The 19,753-nt window shown below is 45.5% G+C and overlaps 1 protein-coding gene across 1 annotated transcript in view; it reads left to right on the top strand.

The window, feature by feature from the left end:
* Window positions 1-809: 809 nt before the first annotated feature.
* The window catches only part of LOC147582368 (uncharacterized), a 63,152-nt gene continuing 44,208 nt past the window's right edge, over window positions 810-19,753 (top strand). Inside the window, exons 1-3 of the mRNA XM_086700552.1 lie at window positions 810-1,515; window positions 1,997-2,160; window positions 10,376-10,529. Of these exons, the coding sequence (XP_086556678.1) occupies window positions 10,527-10,529 (3 nt within the window). The 5' untranslated portion in view covers window positions 810-1,515; window positions 1,997-2,160; window positions 10,376-10,526. The remainder of the gene's footprint in view (window positions 1,516-1,996; window positions 2,161-10,375; window positions 10,530-19,753) is intronic.

The raw sequence follows: 19,753 nt of genomic DNA on the forward strand, positions 1-19,753 counted from the left end.
CTCCTGTTTCTACTTGTTAAATCTGGCGGTGGTCCTAGCTAGGTCCTGGACATGTGCTAGGGCTCGAGTCAGACACGGTCCCTGCCACACGGAGTATGCCATGCCTTGTCTGGGGTCTGACAGTAGCAGGTGGGCAAGCCACTTACCCTCTTCCTTATCCCCTTTCTTCGCCACTGCCCTCACAGGTCTGGAGACAGGGAGGACCTGTCTAGCCCTTAGTGAGTGCCACTACCCCGCCCCCCCCCCCCCCCCCCCCCATCACTCACAGTCCCTTGCCTTTAACAAGGAGAGGATGTCCTTTGGAGCCTGTTCAGTTAAGGAAGAGATGGGACCCTTCTCCCCACCGGCTCGTCAGCCGCTGGCTAGCGGGGCTGGCTTGATGAGGCAAGGGCTGGTGGGGTGGGGACCTCTGAGAGAGACGATGGGCTCCTGAAGAGCCTGCCAAGGCTTTTTTCCCTGCCTACCCTCTCCAGAACTGGCAGATGTGTTCCCTCCTCCCTTCTTCACACGACCTGTGTGTCAGGCACCTTGCCAGCCCCTGAGGACCAGCAACCAACAGCCCTGCCTGGGTGGCCAGGTAGGATTCCTGTTTTCTGCCTTTGGCCATGGGTGCCATCCTTGGGTCTCTTACTAAACTCTTCCCATAGGGCCCAGGACATCCCGAGCTGGCTTCCTACTGCTGAGTGCTGATGGCACCCTGCATGCTTCCTGGCTCAGGGGCACACTGGTGGGCATCTTGGCACGCGGGTCTTCCACCGCCCGGCTGATGCCCTCTATGTTCTCATCCACTGACTGCGATGGCAGAACCCCTCCTGAGGTAGCCGTAATGCTCAGTAAATGTCAGCTGTTGTTGTTGCCATCACCGCTGAAACTCAAGTTTCCTACCCTCACCTTACCAAAAGCCACATTGTGACAAGGTTTCCTCCTGCATGGAAATCACTCAAGGCCCTCCCTCTTTATCGTCTCACCTGGACCCTCCCCAGCTCCCCTTCCTGCACCCTGTCCCCCACATGCAGCCTGGCCTCATCAGATACATTCTCCACAAGCAACTACATCTGAATAGAATCTGAACTCCACTTGACTGCTGGACCCTCCTAGGACCCTCCAAAGCCTTCCGTACTGGATACCCTTAAGCTCTCTCCTGTGGCACTTTCCTCTGTCTGGCCCCTGCCAGCCTCCACCCCACTGTGTCTTCTCTCCTCTACCTTGAGGTTCCGTCCTCAGCCTCTGCCCTGCTTTGGCCTTCCCTGCAAGCAGCGTCCTCAGCCTGTCTCCACATTCATCTCTCACGTCTTGGTCTTTCCTCACTGGCAGTTCGTAGATACAGTTCAGACTGGCATCTCCTCCGGGACACCTTCTCTGAGTCTCTCTTGGAATAAGGAGCCCCTTTAGAAGCCTCTTGGAGCAGCAGCCTGGGCCCCCTCTTGTCACTGCACCATTATGATTGGTCTGAGGTTGTGCAGGCTTCACACATAGACTCTGTGGGTCCTTAATTTGGCATCTCCACACCTAACGGTAGGTACCTAGCTCTCTGCACAGGTTGCTTCAGCTGAACTGAATGAAATTGCCTTGTGTGATTACGTCACACTTGGCCACGTAGTTGTTCGAAGCTTTGCTTTTCAACTTTCTGTTGGTCCCTAAAGCAGAAGTTACATGATGGGAAGGAGTTAGTCCAAGAGCTCGCTGGCCAGTGCAGTTGGTAGCTGATACCTCTCCTGGGAGTCGTTTAGTGGGATTTGCTACTACAATGAATTTCCTAGCTTTTAATTTCAGTATTTTAAGTGTACCAGCCAAAAGGAGTATTTTGGGCCCACCTCACCTCTTATTCATTCAAGGCTGGGTTCCAGGTCGGTGGGGGTGGTGGGGGGTGGGTCACAGCACCATTGCTGTTATCTTTCCCTGGGATTCTCTCATTTTCTCTCACAGTCCCTTCTTACCCAACATCTTTTTTTTAATGTTTGTTTATTTGTTTAAAATGTTTATTTATTTTTGAGAGACAGAGCACGAGCACAGGAGGGGCAGAGAGAGGGAGACATAGAATCTGAAGCAGGCTCCAGGCTCTGAGCTGTCAGCACAGAGCCCGACGTGGGGCTCAAACTTATGAACCGAGAGATTGGGACCTGAGCCGAAGTTGGACGCTCAACCGACTGAGCTACCCAGGTGCCCCTTTTTATTTATTTTTGATGGGGAGAGAGAGAGAGAGAGAGAGAGAGAGAGAGAGAGAGAGAGAGAGAATCCGAAGCAAGCTCCATGCTGTCAGCTCAGAGCCCAACATGGGGCTCAATCTCACGAACCATATGATCATGACCTGAGCTGAAATTAAGTCAGACACTTAACTGACTGGGCCACCCAGGTGCCCCTACCCAACATCTTTAAGAATAAAATTACAGGGGCGCCTGGGTGGCGCAGTCGGTTAAGCGTCCGACTTCAGCCAGGTCACGATCTCGCGGTCCGTGAGTTCGAGCCCCGCGTCGGGCTCTGGGCTGATGGCTTGGAGCCTGGAGCCTGTTTCCGATTCTGTGTCTCCCTCTCTCTCTGCCCCTCCCCCGTTCATGCTCTGTCTCTCTCTGTCCCAAAAATAAATAAACGAAAAAAAAATTTAATAAAAAAAAAAAGAATAAAATTACAATAATAACTAACACATATTCTATTGCTTATCATGTATCACATACTGTCCTTAGTAACTTCTTTCAACGTTTTTTTTTTTTTTTTATTTTTGGGACAGAGAGAGACAGAGCATGAACGGGGGAGGGGCAGAGAGAGAGGGAGACACAGCATCGGAAACAGGCTCCAGGCTCCGAGCCATCAGCCCAGAGCCTGACGCGGGGCTCGAACTCACAGACCGCGAGATCGTGACCTGGCTGAAGTCGGACGCTTAACCGACTGCGCCACCCAGGCGCCCCCTTAGTAACTTCTTTAACACCTCACACAACTCACCAAGTGTCTCCTTGTTTTTTAATTGATGTTTCCATAATACCTAGAACAGTGCCTGGCACAAAATAAGATTTCATTAAGGTGAAATGATACTTTATGACTTCAGAAACTCACCAAAGTCCTGTCCTTGTCAAAGAATGGAGTCCAGGATATTTAAGTGCTTTGGATATTCCTCAGCAAATGAACACCACCATTTGTGCATTGAACTGTGTTTTTAATATAATCCTGAAACCTTATTGCCAAAAAGTCTTGTCTGCTGTTTTTATGTAAAACAGACTTTTGTAAATTGAATCCTGCCCTCTCACTGACTTAACAGTTTTAGAGATACTCCGCATTTCTCCTGAATCTCACCCTGTGGGTGGGTTCTAATAATTCAAGTGGCTGTAACAAATACCTTGCGTTTCTAGAGGCATTGCCTATAAAATAAACATATTTCGAAATGAGGAATAATTTTTCCACAGAATCCATAAATCCTAATTTATCCTCTGGGCCACTCTGAGTTTCTCGTATCAGATATTCTCAAGATACGCACCTTCTGGACTCTACCATACCCTGCACGTGGGAGGCTTCTCAGTTCCCCTTTGCAAGCAGACATGAGAGTATGTTAGAGTCACTGGGTGCACCTTTGTGTCTGGGAGACAGAGGCTCCCCTCCGCGGGGTCTATGTCTTGTCAATGTTAAGTAAAATCACAGGCCAGCGTTGGAAAGAAATCTCACTAGACCTCTGCTAGGAGAGAGTCTCATGAGTCTTTCTTTTCTTAAAGCAGATTTATTTCTTATTCCCCACCCATTTCTACCCTAGAGAATGTCTAGGGCTCTGTGTGTGTGTGTGTGTGTGTGTGTGTGTGTGTGTTTAGGGAGGTCAGCAGGGAGTCATATATACATTTTTTTTAAATGCTCAGTTCTGGGATTCTCTGAGAATTATTGTATGGCAGTCACAGTGAAAGACATGGGGGGTGGTGCTATAGCAGATCAAGAATGCTATTAACTTCCTCAGGGCACTGGCAAACTCATTATTCATCATGAAAAGAGCATGTTTAGGACTAGAGAGTCCTGGGTTTGAATCCTAGCACCGCTCTGCTCTGGGAGACCTAGACTTAGGTATGTAGCCTCACTCGGACCTCTGTTTCCCCATCTATAAAATGGGGATATAATTTCCTGTTTCATGGGGTTGTTGGAAGGACAAAGTTAGATGAAGTGTCAATGAAACAAATGATGATTTCCCTGTATTTCCATTTGTCCCAGCTTATTGGTCTCAGTTCTGAGGTTGGATGGCAGTCTTTCCTGTTTGCTGTAGAATGAGGTCCAATGCAACATCTTTTGCATGTTCAGGTTTCACTGAGGAAACAAGGATATTCAGACATTGCAATATTATCCTATGGATGGAAAAAGGTAAATACCTTGAGCCAAAATTGATTTTGTCATTAATTAAATGAAGTGGCAAGCCCCAGAATGGGAGGAAATGTTTGCCATACATGTATCTTACAAGGGAACATTAAAGGGGACATGTAAAAACACGGAAAATAAAATTCAGCTAAAAACAAGATGGGCAAGCCAATAGAGTATGCACAAAAGAATAGAATAGACACTTAACAAAAGCAAATGTATGACTGATCAGCCAATGCATACATAAAAAGATGCTAGTTATCAGGGAAATGTAAATTAAAGCCATGACGATACGCCATTCCATATCCACTAGACTGACTAAAATTAAAAAGACTGAAAAGACCAACTATTGGCAGACGTGGAACAACTAGAATTCTGCACTGCGGGTAGGAATGTAAAATTGCACAAACACTTTGGAAAACTGTTTGGCAGTTTCTTCAAACGTTAAAAATGTATCTACCATATGACCCAGTCACTTCCCTCCTACATATTTACTAAAGAGAAATAAAGACATATGTCTCCTCTAAGATTTTTTACATGCATTTCCATAGTGTTTTCTTTGTAACAGCCCTAAACTGGAAACAACCAGAATGTTCATCAACAGTGAATGCAAAAATGATGGTGGTCTGTGCATTGCACAGAGTGGAATTCTGGTCAGCAATAAAAAGGAACAAATGCTACAGTAAGGATGAATCTCAAAATAGTGTACTGATTGAAAGAAGCAAGACATAACATATTGTATAATCTTATTTACATAAAATGTAAACTAACCTTTACCAACAAGCAGCAGGTTAGTGGTTGGCTGGAGAATGGGGATCAAGGAAAGGATGGACTGCAAAAAGACATGAAGCATTTTTTTTTTGGAAGGTGTTGGAAATGTTCTGTAGCTTGACTCTAGTATTATGGGTATTTACAGTCGTCAAAACTCTTTAAATGGCATGCTTTGAATGAATGCAGTCTGTCGTAAAATAAATTATCCTCAGTGATGTTGACAAGGAAGAAAGATAAATTATGTAAAGCAAAAATGCAATGAATTTCAAAACATGCAGAATATATAAAATATATTCTCTATATATGCATAGCATATATTCTCTATATGTGCACAGAATATATTCTCTATATATGCATAGAATATATATATATATACATAATCTCAAAAGTAGCACAATGGGGGGGGAGAATAAAATGGAAGTGTATTGTTGTATTATAAAGTTATTACATTATCGGAGAAGTGGTGCAATATTATTTGAGAGAAGAATGTGTTAGGTTAAAGACGCATAGGTTAGACCATAAAAATCACTAAAAAACGTAAAAGTAACATAGTTAAAGCTGGAACAACAGCGGAATACTAAAACCGATTCCATTAATCAAAAGAAGACGGAAGCAGAGGGAAAAGAGAACAAAGAACATATGGGATAAATAGAGGGGGAAATTGCAAGATAATAGTTTCATACTTAATCATGTTGATAATTACATGAGGTATAAATGGCTTAAACCCTCCTCTTTAATTTGCAGATTGTTAGACATGATAAAAAACCAAGAGTGAACTAGATGCTTTCTATACGAAACCCACTTAAAATATAAAATCTGAGATTAGAAGTGTGAGGATAAAACATTTACACCTGCAAACATTAACCGTAAGAGAGCTGGAGTGGACATATTATTATCAGACAAAGTAGACTCAGAAAAAATAATATTACCAGAAATGAAGAGGAACACTTCATAATGATAGTCTACTCATCAGAAAGACATAAAAATCAAATGTGTATGGACTTGGACTCACAAAATAGCTTCAAGATACTTGAAGCAAAAGTGGCAAGTATTGAAAGGAGAAATTGACAAATCTAAAATTAAAGTTGCAGACCTCAGTCCTTCTGAATAAGTGATATAATAAAATCAATTCAAAAATCGATATAATAAACAGTAATGATACAAAACATATGAACAATATTACTAATGCGCCTGACCTAAATGACATTTACAGAATACCCAACAACATAATGCACTTTTCTTTTCTCTTTTCTCTTTTATTTTATTTATTTTATTTAGGTATAATTAATATACAGGGTTGTATTAGTTTCAGGTGAACAATACATGTCCGATTCAACAATTCTGTACATTATTCAGTGTTCATCAAGATATGCATATTCTTTTTTTTAATTTTTTTAACGTTTATTCATTTTTTGATAGAGACAGAGTGTGAGTGGGGGAGGGGCAGAGAGAGAGGGAGACCCAGAATCCAAAGCAGGCTCCAGGCTCCGAGCTGTCAGCGCAGAGCCCGACGCAGGGCTCGAACTCACAGACCGCGAGATCATGAACTGAGCCGAAGTCGGACGCCCAACCGACTGAGCCACTGGCGCCCCAAGATATGCATATTCTTAATCCTCTTCACCTATTTCACCCATCCCCCCTCCACCCACCTCCCCTCTGGTAACCATCAGTTTGTTCTTTGTAGTTAAGAGTCTGGGTTTTTTTGTTCTCTCTCTTTCTTTTTGCTTTGTTCACTTGTTTCATTTCTTAAATTCCACATATGAGTGAAATCATATGGGATATGTCTTTCTCTGGCTGACTTATTTCACTAAGCATTATACCTTCTGTGTCCATCCATATTATTGCAAATGGCAAGATTTCATTCTTTTTTTTATGGCTGAATAATATTCTATTGTATGTATATATACCAGATCTTCTGTATCCATTCATCTATTAATGGACACTGGGATTGCTTCCATATCTTGGCTATTGTAAATAATACTACAGTAAACGTAGGGGTACGTGTATCTTTTTGAATTAGTGTTTTCATTTTCTTTGGATAAATGCCCAGTAGTGGAATTACTGGATCATGTGGTAATTTTATTTTTATTTTTTTAAGGAACCACCATACTGTTTTCCACAGTGGCTGCACCACTGTGCATTCCCACCAACCATGCACAAGGGTTCCTTTTTTTCTTCATATCCTCACCAACACTTGTTATTTCTTGTGTTTTTTATTTTAGCCATTCTGACAGGTGTGAGATGATATCTCATTGTGGTTTTAATTTGCATTTCCCTGATGATTTGTGATGTCGAGCATATTTTCATGTTAGTTAGCCATCTGTAGGTCTTTCTTTTTTTTTTTTTAATTTTTTTTTTCAACATTTATTTATTTTTGGGACAGAGAGAGACAGAGCATGAACGGGCGAGGGGCAGAGAGAGAGGGAGACACAGAATCGGAAACAGGCTCCAGGCTCTGAGCCATCAGCCCAGAGCCTGACGCGGGGCTCGAACTCACGGACCGTGAGATCGTGACCTGGTTGAAGTCGGACGCTTAACCGACTGCGCCACCCAGGCGCCCCTGTAGGTCTTTCTTTGAAAAAATGTCTATTCTTTTCGAGTGCACATAGAACATTTATTAAGACAGACCATGTAAATGTAAAGGATTGAAATCATGCAAAATATGTTTTCTGATTATAATGAAATTAAATTAGAAATTAATAATGAAAACGTCTGGAATAATTCCATACATTAGGAAATTAGACAACACACATACTTTATAGGTCAAAAAAGAAATCACAGGGAAATCAGAAAATAGTTTGAACAAAATGAAAATGAAACAGAACATATCAGAATATGTGGTGCACAGCTAACGCAGTGCTTAGACAAAAATTTATCATTTAAATACTTACATTAGAAAAGAAGAAAGGTAGAGGGGCACCTGTCAGTTGAGAGTGGCTCAGTCAGTTAAGCACCCACCTCTTGATCTCAGCTCAGGTCTTGATCTCAGGGTCATGACTTTAAAGTCTGAGTTGGCCTCCACACTGGGCGTGGAGCCTACTTTAAAAAAAAAAAAAAAAAAGAAAGAAAAAAAGAAAGGTGGAAAACCAATGGTATAAATTTCCATTGTAAGAAGTTAGAAAAAAAAGGATCAAATCAAATTCAAAGTAAGCACAAAGAATAAGAAAAATGAGAGAAGCCTTTGAAAGAAGAAATAGCCAAAAATAAACCTAATTAAGCCAAAAATTATTTTTTTCTTTCAAAAGATAGATAAAATTGATAAACCTTCAGCTAGACTAATTAAGAAAAAAAGAGACAAATGGTCAGGATCTGAAATAAATGAGATGACATCACTACACATCCTACAGACGCTGAAAGGATAAAATTAAATATTATTATTATTATTGGTGTCATGTCAATGTAATGCCAATATGTTTGACAACAGATAGGAAATAGAAAATTTCATGAAAGATACATGTTACTAAAAGTGACTCAGAAAGAACTGAAAAATCTGAATAGCTTCATCTGGCATTGCTGGTGAAATCTACCAAATACTTAAGAAAATAAAACATACTAACTTTACACAAACTCCTTCAGAAAATGAAAGAGAAGGGAAACCTTTCTAACTCACTTTAGGAGTATCACCCTGACATCAAACACCAGACAAAGACATGTGAGACTAATATCCCTTGTGAACAAAATGTTAGTAGATCCGTATATTTTACTGTAAAATAATATATAGCAAACGTGGGGTTTATCCTAGGAGTGTTAGGTTTGTGTAACATTTGAAAGTCAATTTGTATGATTTACCATAGTCACCTTATAAAGGAGAAACACCATGTAAGTATCTCAACAGATGACACTCAGTTGATAGAAAACAATGAATCATCACGTCTAACGGCAAACACTCTTATCAATCTCCTGAGTCTGGGGCTTCAGTTGAGAAGACCAGTAAGGCCATACTTCATGGTACTTTCCATGAGTTTGAGGTGCTTAGAGGAAAGTACCCACCCCAGTGTGTTTACCACACTTGACTTTAGGTCCTGGAGTTTGGTTGAGCATAGAGAGAAAGAGTTCACTGAGGATTTTGTTCCCAGCAGTTATTACAAACAATAACTCATTTTAAGAGACTTTAAAAACAGGTCAATAGGAAGGTGTTCAGAAGGGAGAGAGAGGGGAACCTATACTCTCCATTACAGCATTTTGAAATATGACAAAGAAGAAAACCTGAGGGGGAGGTGTGCAGATGGAGGGAGGCCCATAGACATTGCACTGTGCAGCACTTGTGGCCACAGGTGGCTGAGAGGTGAAGGGAAACAGTGACTTTTACCACTTTGAAGGAAGAAATTATTCATTTCTGTATACCTATCGGCACTAAAACAAATTGCCCAAACTTGGTGGCTTAAAATAACACAAATTTGTTGTAGCTCTGGAGATCAGAAGTCTGGAGTGGGTCTCCATGAAAAATCAAAGCGCTAGCAGGCTGCACTCCTTCCGGAGACTCTAGGGGGAGAATCTGCTTCCTTGCCTTTTCTAGCTTCTGGAAGCCACCTCATTACTTGGCTCATGGCCCTTTCCCCCGTTTCAAAACCAGCAATGGCCAGTCGAGTCTCTCGCTGCGTCTCCCTGACTGCTTAGTTGTCACATCTTCTCCTCTGGCCTCCCTCTTACTTATAAGGAACCTCGTGATTACAGTGGGCTCCCCTGGATAATCCAGGATGATCTACCGAGCGAGCGCAAGATCCTTGATTTAATCGCAAGTGAAAAATCCCTTCTGCCACGTGGGGGTAACGTACTCCAGGTTTCAGGGACGAGGACGTGGACATCTTGGGGGGGGGGCATTATTTATTCCACCTAGCGCACGTTCAGTGGCAGTAGCATTAGACAAATTAAAAATACGAGAGACATGTAAAACTTTTGTGTGTGAAGGGCAGAGGGAGGTGGTTTGGAATATGATCCTATATGGTAGACCAAAACAGGGAGAGCGTGAAACCGAGTGCCTGCTTTTCGTGGGGTCTAGGGGTGCGAAGACAAACGTCAGTGTGAACCATGGGGCCTCTGAGGGACCGGCAGGAAAGTGAACCTGGACAGAAGGCAAGGGAGATTTCCCAGGAGAGGTGGCGTGGTGCAGCCTCACGGTGGCAGGGTGCAGGGTGACAGTTCTGAAGGGCACATGGAACCTTCGGGAGCGTCTTGAGGAAGGAGCAGGTGGCACCTGCGCCCGGCCTCAGACGCGCCTGCGCCGTGGTGCCGTGGTGGTGGGCGGGGCTGCTGCTTCCATCATAGGCCTGCGCTCCTCTCGCAGGTCTGCCGGGGGCCTCCTGGACAAGGACGTCTTCCGTGGGAAGGAGCTCGTGGACAGTCGCCCCTTGCAGGCTCTGGTGGCGGGGCTGAAGGCCTACAGTACGTGGGAGAACGTTAGCTGCCTGCAGGACTGCCCCGAGTGCACAGGAGGCATGGTGAGCCCCGCAGGACCCCCCTGCTGCAGCGTGCGTGCCAGGCCAGCCCTGTGCGCCAGCGAGCGGAGCATCGGCTTCGGAGCCGGGCGGAAACCCAGAGCCCGGGTGACCCGGGGTGCATCACGCGTGTCCGCCCCCTACCCTGCTGCGAGGACTGGTGCGGACGGTAATTGTAAAACGCTGGCCGGGTGGCCTGGCCCGTGGAGGCCCGCAGTCTATATATCGTTAAACTTGCGCTGGCCGTTGTGGACAGTATGGGAAAGGGCCAATGAGGGTCGGCTGATGAAAGCACCGCTCCAGTGTTTGAAATCCCCCTTGCGGAGGATACAGGAAATGACCTCGGGGCTGTCCAGCCCCGGGGAAGAAGGCAGACAGGGATGTGCCGAGCATTTGGAGACTGCTTAGTGTGTCCCCAGCCCTGGGCCTCAGCCTGGATTGTGCAGTGAGGGGCACGAGGTGTTGAGAAGTGTCAGTATGAGTCTTTGGAGAGTTGAGGGGGACGTTGAGAACAGCTAGAATCTGTGCCCAATCCCCCCACAACCCTGAGAGCACAGGTGCCCGCAAGGTTCGGGGAAACAAATAGGGAGTCTCTGCAACCCTATGGGTGCTCAGAGCTGGGGAGAAGGGGGACCCACGGGGTGTGTGTGAAGGCATGGCAGGTGTGGTGTGGGGTTGTGGACCTGTGACACCGTGGCATGGCAGGGCTCGGGGCATCAGCTGCGGTGGCGCCTGGGGTTTATCCCCAGATGACAGCCCTGCATTGGCGACCCCCAGGGGCTGCGTTGCTTCCTCCACGTGCGGGAAGGATGCAGGTGCTGCTGGAGCCTCCAAAAGACACTTCCTGGAGGAAGGAGGGGACAGGGAGCCCCTGCTGGGTTTTTGGCCTGAGTTTAATCCTGAATCTGGCTGAATATTGGCCTACAGACGGCAGCTCTGAACTTGCAGGGGAAGGAAGAGGAAGAGTTTTGGCCTCAGTGAGAACGAAGGGCTCAAGAGCAAGTTAAGGACGTTGGTGGGAAACAAAAGGGAAAGGCTAAGTTTCCAGAAAGCCTGTCACCCTGCCTCTGTGTATCAGAGCTGGGGCCTCTGGAGGGGTAAGGAGCAAGGTGAGGAAGGGCTGGACCTTCACAATAGGCAGAGCCCCAGGGTTTGTCCCACACGAACCATCTGGATGGGAATGAGAGCCTCCTGCGTTCTCTCCTCTGAGAGCCAGTGTAATCATTTCTCTTAAGGTAGCCAAGTAAAGATGTGCCCGTGATGCAGGGAGGCCTCAGTTAGGTAGGTGTGCACTCTGTCCACGATGGTGGTGGTGGTGACATTGGTGACGGGCATGCTTGCTTTGCTCCTGTGGGGCTGTTGTGTGGGAGTCCACATGAAAAGAAAGAGAATGGAGAACAGAATAACAGCTGGCACTGGGGCACAGCTGGACCAGGAGCCGAGGTCCTCTGAGGCAGCTAGGTGCAGTGGCTCATTGTGACATTCCTTAGTGACCCGACAAGGTGGAGGCCTCCTGCCACATGGCTGGTTTCCACCTGTAGCTCCAGGGAGGTGGCTGTCTCTTTGAACAGGGATTGTTGGGTACAGCAAGAAAATTTAGGTTAGCAGGTGGGAGGTAAGACCGGAAGTGACCCCCTGCCCCCTCAGGCAGAGGTAGCCCACAGAGGGGAGGGTTAGGGCTCTGCTGGGAGTGTTGAGCAGATGCAGATATTGTGGCTTCCGACAGGTGACTCAACCCGAGGGTGTGCTCAAAACCACCTGTGGTCTTCTAGTCTTCCTCCCTTGGCTCATTCCCTTTGATGCATTTCATAGGCCGACATGCCCAGTGGCCTTCTTCCCCTGGGCCTTCATAACCTACTGGATGACCTGAAGGACAGACAGAATGATGGACAGCTGGACTGAGGGGCAGACGGACTGATGGCAAATAGGATGATGAACAGACAGATTCGTTGATTGAACTGTTGCCCTGTGCATTCATTATCTCTGATAATTTCGTTTCACTGGAATGTTACTAATTTGGCTCTTTGGGATTTAAGATTATGTATTTGCAAATGGGAAAGAGAAAAAGGCTATTGTAATGTCTCCCAAGCATTGACACTTACAAAAGTGATCAGTTCTTCCTGTCTGCTTGGCTTTTCTGGGGACTGAGGGGAAGATTCAAGACCCAGCGGCCTCCAACGTTTGGCCTAGGAGAGAGTTCACCATCCCTGCACGGTTGCTCTTAAACTGTTGTGTGCAAACGTGTGGGTTCTGAAGTTCTTTCTCTCCACATTTAACATCCATAGCACTTGGTGGTCTCCTTTAATAATATTATCACTGTGTGTCAGGAAACCATGAGAAGGTCTCAGGTTGGCTCTTTCTACAGGAATCTCAGCAATTGTCGCTTTCTTCGGGTGATAGGTTGAATGTTGCAAGAGTGACATTTAGTTGAGAAAAGAACATTTTTAGCAATGAAGTAGACAAATGCAGAGCACGGGTGGAAGCGTAGTCTGTCACTTTTTGTGCATAAAGCCTGACATGAATGACATTTCCTACCATTTTTTTTCCCACAATTAGATCAAGTGAACAATACTGATTGGAATTTTCATAATTCCTGTTCGTGCAAGCACACCATTGCCTTAACAACTGCTGATTAGGAGTCATTGCTAAGTATTTCTAAGTTCCGTCTCTGTGTGTAGAGCAGTGTAGTAGGTACACGTTCCCTATCCTGAGGCCCAGATAATGTGAGGGGGGACACTGTGTGCTGTGCATGGAATTGGGTGACCCTACGATTCTGTGAAATGAGCATTTGGGGGCTCCTGCTCCAACCAGGTTGAAGTTCCATGTGGCATGTATACCCTTCTGACTGAAACAGCCAGAAGGTGGACGATATATGTGAACTACACGGTTTTCAAGACACTGGACATCAGGCAGTGAGGGACAGTGATCTCTGACAGCGAGGAAAGGCACCAGATGAGCCCTACATTTGCCCCAATTTTACTGCTTTGAGAGAGTTTCCACACCATCCCTTAGGCGGGGCAGCCGAGGCAGAGCGCAGCGAACTCCCCGATTTGAAGATGCTGAGATTCCAGGGAAACCAAAGCATCTGGAATTCACAGAACAGGGTAGGGGACAGAAGAGAACTGGTCGGTCAGAGAGAGAATTCAGGCGTCTGCAGTGGTCCCCTTTGACCATTCAGCTGAGCACTGATTATTGCATGTGTGTGAGGGAAAGAATCATGTGGAAGGAACGGAGGGAGAGGTATAAGGTCTTCACATGGGACTGAGAATAGCGCCTTTTCCCACAGGCCAGTCTGGAATACCTTAAGGCTCAGCCTAAGAAAAAAAGAAATGTTATGTATAAAAGAACAAAGATAAAGGTTGATAGCAGATTTCTCACCGGAAAAAAATTACAAGCAAGAAGATAGTGGACCACCATTTTATTTATTTATTTTTTTAATTTTTTTTAATGTTTACTTATTTTTGAGACAGGGAGAGACAGAGCATGAATGGGGGAGGGGCAGAGAGAGAGGGAGACACAGAATCGGAAACAGGCTCCAGGCTCTGAGCTGTCAGCCCAGAGCCCGACGCGGGGCTCGAACTCATGGACCGCGAGATCATGACCTGAGCTGAAGTCGGACGCCCAACCGACTGAGCCACCCAGGCGCCCCTGGACCACCATTTTAAAAAGTACTAAAGGGAAAAAAAAAAAAAAAAGATAAAGTTCTATACTCAGCAAAATTATATTTCAAAAAAAAAGGTATAATAAAGATATAGTCAGACTTGGCGAAGTTGAAAGGATTCATCACCAGGGGACTTTCACTATAAGAAATATTAGAGGAAGTTCTTCACACAGAGGGAAATGATATAAGATAGAAACGTAGATCTGCACAAAGCAATGAAAAGTGCCAAAAACGGTAACTTTCTGGGCCAATGTAGAAGATTTGTCCTAGTGTTTAAATCTCTTTAAAAGGTAATGGACTCTCTCAACAAAAAATAATAATCATGTAGAGTGAGGTTTACAACATAGGTAGAAGTAAAATGTGTGACAATAATCACATAAAGGCCGGAAGCGAGGTATCACGTCACCTGGAAGGAGACTGACCGTGGGAAGTTGAAGATTTATACTATAAACCCTAAAGCCGCCACTAAAATAATGAAGAGTTATAGCTAATCGGCCAACAAAGGAGTTAAAATGGAATCCAGCAATCCGAAATCAATCCAAAAGAAGGCAGGAAAAGAACTAGCAGAGAATGAAGAGATTGTTCAAATAGAAAACAAACAGCCATATGGTAGATGTAAGCCAAACCGTGTTCAAAAACGCTTTAAATGCAAATACCCCAATTAAAAGGCAGAGCTTGCCCAGATTGGATAGAAAAGCAAGACCAAACTATATGCCTCCAAGAAACGCACTTCGAATTTAAAGACACAAAGAGGTTAAAAGTAAAAAAGGTGGAAAAAGAGATGCCATGCACACACTCCTCAAAGGAGAGCTGAGTGACTTAATATCAGACAAAATGGATTTCAGAGCCAAGAGCGCAGCCATGGCCATTTCATCATGACAGAGGGGCCAATTCCAGAGGATACAATAACCCTAAACCCAATAACGACCTTTGCAGGCGGCTACTCTGCAGATGAGGAAATGGGGGCTCAGAGCAGTTGGACTTGCCCGAGCTCCCACAGGCTGCCGGGGGAGTTGAAGCCTGATTTGTCTGACTCCCGAGCCCATGTTGCTGTGGTGAAGCAATGCCCTGAGCAGGAGTGGGAAATCACACTGAGCTGCCTGGGAGGCTCGCCAAGGAGGTGAAGTTCACCTTCTCTGTGTGGAGTGAGCAAATACCATGGAGTGAATGAGACACCCATTGCACACAGGTCCTACTTCAGTTTAACGGAATGTTACAAAGCCCACACTTACCAAAGATGAGGTCTGAGCTCCATGGGGCTCAGTGCCTCTGGTACTCCAGACCTGCCCTTCCAACGGATTCTTCATGCTGATGAACGGCAGCCTCTTCCCATGTCAGACACAGCACATACAGGGGCCCAGGATCCAGGGGCTGTGGGGTCTCTTTACTTTTTATTTGTTTTAGTTAACAGTCATTAAGCACTTTCTATATATGTAGGCAGGCACCTTTATAAGTGCTTTCCATGTAGTAACTTAGCTAACTCTCAAATTAGGTGAGTACTATTATCAGACTAACTTTCCACAGGAGAAAACTGAGGCCAGATAGGGATGAAACAACTGGCCCACGGTTAAGCAGCTAAAAAGTGGCAGAGTTAGCCTTTAAAGCCAGAGAGTCTGTCTCCAGAGGCCATGCTCGAAACCACTGTGCCATATGCAAACCAGATGTGCCCCGTGCTCCAGAAGATAGCTGGGCTCACTTTAATGGGCTGAGCACAGTTTGAATCTAGCATGCCACTTCGCAGCTATGTGACCTTGGACAGGTCTCTCCCCTTCCTGAGCCTATAGACGACTCTTGCTGAACTGCCCAGAAGTTAGCATTAAACCGGATCCTCCCATCATGGGGGAGGTTGGTTGGCAGGACCAGACCCTCTTCCTATCAGACCCTCTGAGGTGACTCTCTGCTCTTGCCCCCTGTTACAGGGCTGGGGGAGATGAGGCGGGATGTGGTTACTCACCCCAAACGTCTTTGGTAAGTCAGGGAGGGGCTGGAACAGGAGCTGGGAAAGCAAAGCCCACTCCTGGCGTGCAGCCGGGCACCATTCCCAACGGCCAGGGCTTTGTGCTCACACGTGTTCTGCATTTTGGCTTTTAATCTCCATATGTAAGTGGAGAATCCAACTGGCCTCATTTGGACATGATGAAAACCCTTCACCTGCTCATGTGGGAACACCGAGAATCAAATTCTGTGGGCTCTGGTTAGTCACATGACTCAGGCCTCAGCTGCTTCTCTTTGCTTCCACCTTCTTTCTTTAAGGATTGACAGGGTCAACCAAGTTCTTAGGATTGTTGCTATTCGACTATCCTTACGCATTGTCTCTTTTCTCCATATCCAAGCAAACTCAGATTGAATTTCCTACCGTTGTCTGAGAGAGGAATAGCGAAGCAGAACCCCGGATTGCAGAACCTTTTTAGGAGGCTGTATCATGAAGAGGGGCAGTATGAGAGGTGGTGAGGGGAGCACTCATCACAGAAGGGGTGGGACCTTTTGGTCAGGGCTCCGTGACCTTGGATCTTACCACTTGGAGCCTCAGTTTCCTCACCTCTTGAAGCCTAGCACCTGATAGGCACTCAGGAAATACTAGAATCTCCTCTGCTTTTTTTTCCTGGATGGATGTGAATCCCAGTTCTCTCACTGTCCCCCCACCATGACCCATTAGACACACGTGGGAACTACCTGGTTAGGGCTCCTCAGGGTGCAGCCTTGGAGAGTAGAAGCACGTCACATTCTCAGCAGATCTGACTCCAAATCATCAGGGCCTGCAAAAACAGGTGTGGGGCCTAGAAACTGCATAGTTCCTGCTGTTTCTTCCACTGGAGTAGAACTTAACAGGAGCCCTGGCTGTTGACCTTGGCCCTACACAGCCACATTCTTCACAGGGACCTGCTACAATGTCCTTTGGCCCTTGATTGTTACCTGTACCTGGATGCCCATGACCAGGGGCTGTGCTGTCTGTGTGGTCCCCTTGATATCAACAGTAGAAGATGCCACCCCCTCCATCAGGGCCCCTTTGTGAGAGCCTTCCCATCTCAGCCCCTGGCTGCTCCATTTCTCCTCAGTGTGTTTCAGAATCCCGCATGAAAGAGCAGAACTGGCTGAAGCAGAATAAAGAAATATCTGTACAAAATTGGAGCAGGGGAAAGTCTCAGAAGAGATCTATGACCCAGCGTGATGCTAAGGTTATCAGCAGACATGCATTGACCATTCCTTTCATGTTAGACACAGAGCTGCTGTTTGCTGTTTGGAGATGTCATCCAGCTGGGCAATGACTGAATCGTTATATTTTAAAGATTGCATAAGAGAACACTAAAACAATTACAAGTGTTTGTAAATTAAAAAAAAAAAAGTGATGTGATGTGGAGCCCCTCGGTTATTTAGTAGACTTAATCCCAAGACTAATTCCTCAGGGAGATTCAACACCACCTCATTTATCTGGCATTGACCATTTCTTGGAACAGAGCCAAGGCCTGAAATAAGCAAAACAGAACTCTGGGAATCCCAAAGAGAGGACATGAAGTCCATGTGCTGAAGCTCAAGCCCTTACTCGTTCCCGAAGGAGCCTGGCCAGCTTCTCTGGAGCCTGGTCATGCTTGTTGACTCTCACACATGGTTCCTGATTTCCTGGGGGTGCTGCAGAGTAGTAAGGAGAGAGGGTATCTGAATGCAAGCAGCTAAGAGTGCTGCTGACCAAAGAAGAGCCCGAAGAACTAGAAAAACCAGACTCAAAAATACAAGAGTGGAGTAGGCCCACTTTAGGCCCAAGGAGGAATCGGAACTCTTGTGGAATATGAAGTCCTTCAGGCAGAGTGGGCTCTGTGCAGGCAGGCAGGCTGGTGCAAGGAACATAGCTGTTTGAGGGTCCCCTCTCTGTCCTCGATGTGGCAGATTTACTATTCCCTGGAACAAAATAGATGGTGTTCTTTAACTGCTCGGCTTTTCATAGTAATCCCCTGGACGTGTATTGCTCAAAACAGATAAGTAGGTCAGCCTGACTTGGATCTAATATGGCAGAGACCATTTACTCCCCATCCAATATCTTAAGAAGAAACAGAGCCAAGAAAAGTCCTGGCTGGTGCCTGGGTCACGTGGCACTAGCAGTGCTTGTGGAGGATTCTAGGCATGGAGGTCATGGGTCCAGCTGGCTAGGATTGCATGTGTGGGCAGGGTAGGGGTGAGTTGGGCTTCACCCCAGTGCCAAGTGACTGGGTAACAGAGTGAAAGGGGTTCATGCATGGCCCTCACTCAGACATGGTGCAAGGGTCTGGCAGACCTCCTGAGGAGGGACTGGCTAGGATCCAAATGCTGATTGCAGTAGAAGGGCCCTCTCTGTGCTACTACAACAGCTTCTTCAGTCAGACTCTTTGCTCAGCCCCAACCCAATTTTCTAGAACACCGGTAGGTCTCTGATCAACTTAGTCCCTTTACATTTCATTGATCAGAGAATCCTTTCTCTGGACAGAGTTAGGGCCTTGAAGAAGAATCTCAACATTTTGGGCCTCTGGATTAAAATCCTAGGTTTCTCCTCATTTCTGCTCTCACTTTCTGGTCATTATGCAAACAACAACCTGTTTGATTGTAGGGATTTAGGAAGACAGCACAATAAAAATGCTTTATGATGATAAATTGTTTCTCAACTTTGAAAGACCCTTGCTCCAAGATTAGAGGAATGAGTTCTTTTTTGTTGTTGTTGTTTTTCAGAAAAGTTTTCTGTTTTTGACTCCCTCACATCCTCTGGGTCCCCGCTAGGTAAGGTGCCAGAGCCTGTATACATGTCGCCACCTTTAATCCTCCAACAGTCCTATGAGCAAGAATTATTATCCTTATGGTTCTCCCATGGATTGAAGAACTAAGACCAGAGGTGAGATGCTATTGCTCCAGATCTAGTAGAAGATGGAGGCGTGTTCTGATTCAGGTCTCCCAAATCCAAGGCTCTCACTCCTAATTCAGGACCTTGGGAGGATAATAACTTTGTTTCTGGTGCCTGAGTGCCATTTTAATCAATGTTCTATGCTTAACCTTCATTTAACATAACCCACTATTTTAAAAACCTCTGTGTTTTGCTGTCAACCTGTGGTCATTGGAAAAAAATAATCTCCCAGTGAGAAAATCCACATGTCATATCTGTGAGTGTCTTATGTTAGTAGGTCTTATCTTGTCAGGTAAATTAGAGTGGGAGAGTAGCAGGCAGTAAAACTGACCCTCATCATTGATAAAGAAAAGAGAGATTACTAAAATGACCCAAAGACAATCCATTTTATTGGCAACATTCCTTTGAAGAGCTCAGCCCAAACTTCTTAAGGGCATAAAGAAGGCGATTATAAATTTTGTATGAAATGGATAGCATTCAGACATATGAGAGGATAATGGATAAAGCTGGCGTCCATCCTAGGCCAATTTGCCAAATTTTGAATCTACTGTATTCTTATTTTAGCCTCCCTTGAGATGGTTCATAACTCGCCACAAGGATTCACTCATCACATCAAGAAAATAAAGGGCTGGGGAATGAAGTTTCACAAGTTGACTTCTGAATTTGTAATCATCTTAGTTAAAATTCTTTTGGATGCAAGTT

Source organism: Puma concolor, chromosome A3 (genome assembly GCF_028749965.1).
Source record: "Puma concolor isolate L17-30 chromosome A3, mPumCon1.1.hap2, whole genome shotgun sequence".
In the NCBI taxonomy this organism is placed as follows: domain Eukaryota; kingdom Metazoa; phylum Chordata; class Mammalia; order Carnivora; family Felidae; genus Puma; species Puma concolor.